The sequence below is a fragment of the Ruditapes philippinarum genome, unplaced genomic scaffold, assembly GCF_026571515.1.
Source record: "Ruditapes philippinarum isolate M1 unplaced genomic scaffold, ASM2657151v2 ctg2176_1_1_1_1, whole genome shotgun sequence".
In the NCBI taxonomy this organism is placed as follows: Eukaryota; Metazoa; Mollusca; class Bivalvia; order Venerida; family Veneridae; genus Ruditapes; species Ruditapes philippinarum.
The window spans coordinates 29,909-38,206 of record NW_026864972.1 but is presented as its reverse complement, the minus strand read 5'-3'; the positions used below and the strand labels follow the sequence as shown (position 1 = coordinate 38,206).

Genomic DNA, 8,298 nt, shown 5'->3' with positions numbered 1-8,298 from the left:
TATCGACAAGCCCGTTTCTTTGTGACCTTTCCACGATAGGCATGGCTTAAAACATATTAAAAATAATAGATTTATTTCTACATCACTGGCGTTTAAAGTTATGCCTGAATTATTTATAAGGATGTCTATTATGACGTATTGATCATTAACAAAACGACACGCTTTTTTATTTTAGTAACGATCATATCCCAGTTGTAGCAACATTGACCTATTCAAAACGTATTTGTTAAAAACACGTTTATTTATTGGATATGTCTCCAAAAGGCTGTAAGCGAATTTTTGTAACATATATAATACTGCAACTATGTTTAGCGGAACAAAATATCAAACATAAAGCTCGGATAAACTACAAACTCAAAGATGAGAATATATCTAATGAAACCAGTTCTAGCAGTCTTGCTAATTGTTTGATATATTGTTCAATGCAGCAATATTGTATTACGGTATCATTTAAATCACCGACAGAAAATTGTCTGTTGTCGGCGTACGATACAATTGATGACGGTCTGCAGATACCTGGTACTCCCAGTGGGTTGTTATTTGCTGACGGATGGACTACAATGACGAAGATGAGATATCCAGGTAACAAATAAAACTTTTCTTAATTTTGACTTTTAACCAATCGAACAAAGATATTCTTTCATGAAATTGTTGCACCTGAAAGTGGCTACTTTTCACAGCTGCTCACTGTATACTTTATATCCTGTTTCTTGCAACTATGTGTGATATTATGTGATATTATGTTTTGAGTATGATAATGCGCATGATTCTTCGTTAATTATATCTTTGCAATAAACAGTCCTTCTATTCCTTAGAAAACATCATATTTGTATTAAATTTTCAATATTTCTTTTATTGAAGTTCTGAATCTAGTATTTTTAGTTTTTTTTAGGTATGGTAATATTCAATTCGACCTGAAATGATAATATATAATTATATAATTTTAAGGCGGTTGACATTGATAGAAGTCAGTATCCCACATTTGACGTGTCAGACGCAGTAACAACTTGTTACTACTTTTATATATCAAAACGGCTGAGATTAAAGATTTTAATTAAGATAAATATAAACTTGTATTTTTTGTTCCATGTTCTTTATTTCCTCGTCAATATGACTGTATATGTAGGTCGAGGGCATCCTATTCTATACCATATAACATATATGTGCACAACATACGAATTACAAGTGGCGGCATGTCTGAGTAGTTAACGTGTCGGACTAGTAATCTTATGACCACTAGCCGCATGGGTTCAAACCCCGTTAGGGACAAGTCGTTGTTTCCTTGATCAAAACACTTTACACTCATTGCTCAGTACTGGTTGGTTCCGGGAACGGATTCGAACGTATGTTTATAACCTTATAGCTTATTCCTACACATTCGAGATAAAGACCATAATTCTCCAATTACAAATGTTACATATAATAATAATTTGTCACATATAATTCATGTATTACGAAACTTTATTATATGTATTTTAACCTAACAGAATGGGGAAAAAACTTGCAAATTATATGTTATTGTATGTTATTTTTTATTTTTGTCATCGTTTTTAGTTTTAAAAACATTAGAAAGAATGAGTGTGGATCTATCTTTTCACAAAACAGATTCCATGTATTAAGGAAGGTATCTTTATTATAAATTGGTACTTTATATATTGCTGTGCTCTTGTAGTATTTGGTACCTGTTCTTTTACTCTACAGGTGTAAATAAATCTTTTCAAAAAAAGATTTTTATAGCAGTTGAATTACTATCTTCCAAACCTAGGATAAAGTTACAACAATTGAGCAAATTACCGGACATTGGTGTAAGAATGGTGGTTAAGAATGGTGGTGTAAAACGTCTTTGAAGGACATTGTTTGTTCTTTCATAAGTTAAAAGGAAATTGGATACACTATTCTAAATACGAAGATAATTTATAAAGTTAATATTTATGTTAAATTTGTCATTAAATTCATTTAAATTATAAAATTGTCTGTCTGGTTCCAAAGATCACCTATGAAATGTAACATGCATTAAACCAGGTTTTTAAAGAACACAGATTGGTTGCCAAAAGTTATCAAACGGTTAGAGAAAATTGGATGAGAAAATAACTCATTTTCCTTTGCTTCTAAATGTTTACAAGGCATGTAATTTGAAGCTTCCAAAATAATTTTTATTTCACTATATTTCTAAATACCCAATACCACAATTAATCAATTTCTTTACATAAAAATTGAGCATGCTAAACTTATCGATTTAGAATAATTTATTAATATTCTTTTTACCCGAGATTATGCTTCTACGTCAATCACTCCAATACCACATTTATCAGTATTTTGCATAAAGACCTTTTGTTTAATTTTACTTTGACTCAGCCAAGCAAATTCTCTGAACGTTTCATTTAATTTGTTAATAATATTAGGATTTGGATTCGGCAATGTTGCAAAGAAATATGTGAATATTATAGATAACAACAAAAAATTAACGACTACAATTTTTCCAGTTAGAGTTAAATTTCTTCGTTTCCAATTGAATAATATTTTCTGCATTTTGCTCATTTGTTTGTTTATAATTCATTGCCACCATTTTGTAGGTTATACCTGAAATTTTATACTTAACATATCTAAAGTAGATAGGTTCCAGATTAATTCAATTTAGTTTTAATGCTATTTGAACTGTTATTGTAATGACGAAAATGTGTCACCACTTAAATTAGGGTAGCTAAACGATATATTAAAAAATGTTGATTAGAAAAACAAAATTAACATCTAATAAATCTTCCTTTTTTCTAAATACTTGCTTACTATGCTCGTATGTTAGCACTGGGAAGAAATAATATATAGTCCTTATGGGAGACTTGTTATGAAAACATGTTCAGTATAATTTACATCAATCATTAACATAAAATGATACAAATTTATATTTCAATTTGTTGTTGTTGTATATATATCAATGCATCTGGTATAGCACTAATAAGTAAGAAATCGTGGTCATTTTGATAGATTGCATATGCGGTAACCATGGAACTGCCCTCGTCAACTTATATTTTTATTTTTGAATATCATTTTTTTTTGTTGAGTAAAGAAGCATGAAATATAGAAGAAATATGTTCAGATTATCTTTTCTAACATACAGAATGATTAGATAAAATTGTCTTTGTATAAAAGTATGCTTGTTGTGCGTAATAAGCTGTCTAATACACTTTATAACAGTGTGGCTATTTTGACACTTGAGAAGATATATACGGTTACCATGGAAACTGTCAACTAAAAAAAAACTCCAACACGTCATCATTGTATTTTCATTTTTATTTTTGAAAATTATCATTAAATTTACTTATCATGCAAAAAAATTGAAAATTCTACGAAAGAAAATATTTCGAAATTTTAATAACTTAAAGAGTTAATGTTATTTTGCTCATTTTTTGTTCATAAAGAAGCTTGAAAAATCATATTTTAAGGAAATATGTTAAAATTATCATTTGTTTCATACAGAATCATTTGATAAAATTATCTTTTGCATAAATGTCTTATACATGTTATTTTTTTATAAACACAGTGTGGCTATTATGACACTTTTTATATATACGGTTACATGGAAACTGCCATTTTACAAAAAAAAAATCTAACACGGTCAACATATACATTTCTTTTTATATTTAATTCGCCATTAAAATTTTACTTATCATACAAAAAAATAGAAAATTCTATTCTAAAACTGTAGAAATGACTTTAAGATTACCAATCCAAACAACTTAGTTTGTCAAAATTGACTTTAAGACCTGAAAACAGAGAAAAAATCCACTTCGTGTGTTTAGAACTTTATTTAAAGATTCATCAGAGCCATTGAGCACAACGTTTGTATTAAATTATTCATGTTCAGTATTGCTCATTGAATTACCATTGACTTTTTAATTGACCTAATTTTTTATTGATAGTTTTTCTGAACAAAAGATAAAATATAACAATTTAATATAAAGGGTCAACTTGACGACAACCCCTTTAAATTTTAATACAGTTGGAAAGAAATCCACAATGAGTTAATGTTGATACAAAATTCCAAGATAATGAGTCATAAACTTTCTCAGAGTCTATGAGAAGAAGTAAACAAGGAATATCATTTGTTCACATAGTTCATTTGTCATAAATTAATCTAGTATTTTTCACATATAAATCTGCTTGTATTATTATTTAAATAGATATAAAAAGTCGAATGAATAAAAAAATCTTGAACAAGACCATTTCCAATTGTCCAGATCAAGTTAATCGTACCACTTCTTATAATATATATCTGTATTTCACTTGATCTATATATTTTGCAGTTTTTCACGCCACTGGTCAACATGGGCGCTACAGTATGACCTTTGAACAAGCTAAGCAACAATGCATTGACTATGGAACAACTATTGCCTCCCCGACAGAAGTTATACAAGCACGATCCATGGGGTACCAGATGTGCGCATGTAGCTGGATGTCAGATGATTCCAACGGCTTGGTTGTTCAGTCATACAGCCCCTGGTTGTTGGTTTCAGTAAAACGATAGTTTACTGTCATTATAGCAAAGCAAATGTCTTTTGTAAACTGGTGTAAAGTAAACTTGCAGATTCGCTAACAAAAGGGCCAGGAAAATATCTTGTTTTCCACAGGTATGGATACTATAGAACATTTAATTTAATCAATTAACCAAAATAAAATATTCATGTTGCGTTGCAGAACTACTAAAAATAAAGTTTCAGTTTCAAGTATAATTTGTTACCAATTAATTCAGTTGTTTTAACCATTACCTTACGTCATAGACAACAATTCCCTGGCTTCCTTTTTTCATACGCTATAGATCAGACAAATGACGGATGTAATAAATGTTAAAACGCATTACTTGGGAAATTGCACAGCACTTCATCATTTGTCATCGGAATAATTTTATCGAAACGACCCGTCAATTAAATACATAGTTAATTTGTGAATGTTACCATATACATGTACATGGAGATACTTTTTCGCTATCGTTCATAAAAGTTCTAAATACCGACCTAACAGTTGTGGCTGTGTTTGACTTTGATGTATCAATGTTATTTTTATGTAATGTTATATCAACTGCAATACTGTTTTTCCTTACTTTATAAGAATCAGTACTCAATGTTGCATAGGTATTGGTGACGAATTCCATTCTCTCTTTGAATGTTCTTTTCGTTTAATATTCGTAAGCACTTTTTAAAGGCAAAATATAACATCGGTCCGGATAACATTATTTGTAAAGAATAAATGGATATAAAAATTAAATATTTTTTGTTATTTACCCGTATTGGTGAGAAACATCCCTATAAAAATAAAGAAAATATTTATGGCAATAATGATATATCTTATATGGCCCTGAATTATATAACCCGTGCCGATAGACAAGGGTGCTATTTTGCCATTGATTGCTAACGAATAATATATATTATACAAATAAACTTTGATGCTTCCTCAGTCAAATATACTTCTAATTCGTGAAAATATAATCTATTGATATCATCTTACGATTTTATTTGCAGCACAAATAATTTACGATTTTACAACGAAAAGAGACGCTACAGACGTGCATTATTATAAATATATAAACTATTTGGCATTATATAATCCTTGAAATTAAATTACTTTGTGAATTTTGTGCGGGTCTTCGATCCAACGGATAATTTCATCAAGCTCCGTGTCAAATGATTCTTTTCGTTTTCAATTTCTTACCAACGACGTAGTGGAAGTAGTGGACGTCATGACATATCTAGGTTCGTGTACTTCCAGACATTCATACATATTAAACGTTACTAAAGTCTGATGGGAATGTGGTGATTGTTGGCTGGTAGGAACTGACTGTTTTCTAGAAGGCGTAGACCACAAGCGCAACTTCAATGAATTTGCGTTCATTGAACGCAACCTTTCCTTGTTGATCTTGTTTATCATATTTTTTGGAGCTAGAGCCGATTTTCTTTGCTCTTGTAACGTTTAGACATTTTTACTCAGCTTGTTATAAATGGTGATATCTCTTACTGAAATGATTTTAGTGTTTACTATCTATTATGTTTTTTGGTTATATTGCGACAATATATTTAAGTTTACGGTACTTTAGAATATACGTTTGGTATACGTATTTTTTAATAAACGTTTGATATCATATAATGTAATGAACGTCTCAGTGGTTATGATTATGCTAATCAGCCAATGAAAATAAAGTCATGCTTGAGCGATCATCTCAGCAGGTATAAATACGGCGATTAGAGCAAAATTACTCAGTCTTCTCCAAATCCTTCCAGAGGCATGCACGTCGCGGAGAAGGCACACGGCAGGTCAAGGTCAAGTCATCGCAAGTACCAGAGATGATTGGTTGACCTGTCGTGACTAACTCTGGAGGGTGGCGCTAACAAGAGCCGTTTTATGTCAATCGCCTGTTTGCAGCCGTCACGGAACTTGATGCTTTTCCAGTATTTTCTTTCTCAGCAGGTATAAATACGGCGATTAGAGCAAAATTACTCAGTCTTCTCCTAATCCTTCCGGAGGCATGCACGTCGCGGAGAAGGCACACGGCAGGTCAAGGTCAAGTCATCGCAAGTACCAGAGATGATTGGTTGACCTGTCGTGACTAACTCTGGAGGGTGGCGCTAACAAGAGCCGTTTTATGTCAACCGCCTGTTTGCAGCCGTCACGAAACTTGATGCTTTTCCAGTATTGTCTTTCCTCCATCGACCGAAGTACAGGATTTAGGGAGATCGGCATGAAAAAGACGTCCCCGATGCGTCTTCTAGAGTGGACCGGCATGGACGCTGAGATCTCGGACATATGGAATTTCCGGCGCCGAGCTAAAATAAACTTAAAAGAAGAAGAAGAATTACTCAGTCTGCAGAGGAATTTACCGGGACCAGGCCTCGCTTAATACATAGAGGAAAATTACGTCTATCTAATTGAAGCTTAGCTTCATAGGTAGAGAAGAAAAATTGGCCAAAGTATGTGAAATTGCATTTGACTTTGGGTACTTATAGAACTCCACAATTTCTGAAAGTCTCGCTATCAGGGAATTGGTAACATATAGGTACAATGTATTAAAAATCCAGAGGTAGATATAAAACGAATAAGCTTTGTATAGTTGGAACTTTGTTATAAATCCCTACCAGCAACTTATCTTTCTATCTAAATAGAATAGAGAAAAACAGAATCCCTAAAGAAAGTCCAACACAACAAAATTAAAAATGTTGCAGGCTCGGTTTGATTGAGCCTGTTCATGGACGGTACTGGAAATTGCAAGTTACCGCCACGCCCCATAACACCGGCTTAAGCAGAATTCAACATTTAACACGAAAATGGTGAAATTTTGAATTTAAAAACACCCGCAGATCTTTTCATATGGCGGTTATCATGGACCTTTCAATGTGACACAGTAGTGCCATTCCATGAAAAGCGGCGAATGGTCCCCAAGTAAAAGAATGCTTTCGCCCTAAACGAGAAGACAATGGGCGGAACTAAATGAAATGGAATTTTGAAAGGGGATCTGAGGTTATGAAACCTGCATATCACAGATAAGACGTCAAAATACAAATTTAAAAAGCAGGCAACATATCCTAAGGGTGATTATACAGTATTCAAGTAGGAATACTGGAACCACCAAAGTTAAAAATGGCCAAATAGAAGAAACTAAAAGTACCACATAACATTTATACACAACAATAGTGTCGTGCTGAACGATCTTCAAGGATCGAAAATAAAACATCATTGATTAAATGTACGGGGAAACTTTTCACAGCCGCCACACGGCACAAATAACACGGATGTGACAATAAAATAGAGAAGCCTCGCTTTAAAGATAGGGAGGTAGTTACTGGACTATAGGAGATTATCGGGTTGCGGCTTGATATCTATATTGAATTGGTTAAATTAGTGTTCTATTAGGCTGTGGAATTATTGTATACTTGCTCATTTTGAGTTTATTTGAGAAAAACTTTACTATTGATTTAAATTGATTGTTTATAATATTTGATCATTTAAGAATCATTTGTATCTAATCAAACAGCAGGTAGCCCAAAGAAAAAATTATTATATATTTGTTGTACATTCGCTCGGTACACGTTACACTCTTGCAACACACGCATATTTGAAGTTGATGTCGACTTACGTGAAGCACACACTACTTGCGAGTTAATCATCGTTGTTCTGATAACGTCGCTGTATCGTTGTGGTCCGACAAAATTCTCTTTAGGTGTCAGGGAGTCATTAAGTTGTGGTAGAACTAAATCTTCTACGGTAGATGCCAAAAGTTTCAGAACCTTCTAGACTAAAATTGAGACCATCCCG

At 32.6% G+C, this 8,298-nt stretch overlaps 1 protein-coding gene across 1 annotated transcript; it reads left to right on the top strand.

The window, feature by feature from the left end:
* The first annotated feature begins 203 nt into the window (after window positions 1-203).
* Window positions 204-4,908, top strand: LOC132727458 (aggrecan core protein-like). The gene is made up of 2 exons (XM_060712984.1): window positions 204-582; window positions 4,302-4,908. Exons 1-2 carry the CDS (start codon window positions 252-254, stop codon window positions 4,520-4,522), a joined length of 552 nt encoding a protein of 183 aa, XP_060568967.1. The 5' UTR covers window positions 204-251; the 3' UTR covers window positions 4,523-4,908.
* Window positions 4,909-8,298: the final 3,390 nt, after the last annotated feature.

Coding starts and splice junctions, on each gene's coding strand:
- LOC132727458 (XM_060712984.1), top strand. CDS start 252: ATGTCTCCAAAAGGCTGTAAGCGAATTTTTGTAACATATATAATACTG. Junction 583..4,301: donor GACGAAGATGAGATATCCAG/GTAACAAATAAA, acceptor TATATTTTGCAG/TTTTTCACGCCACTGGTCAA.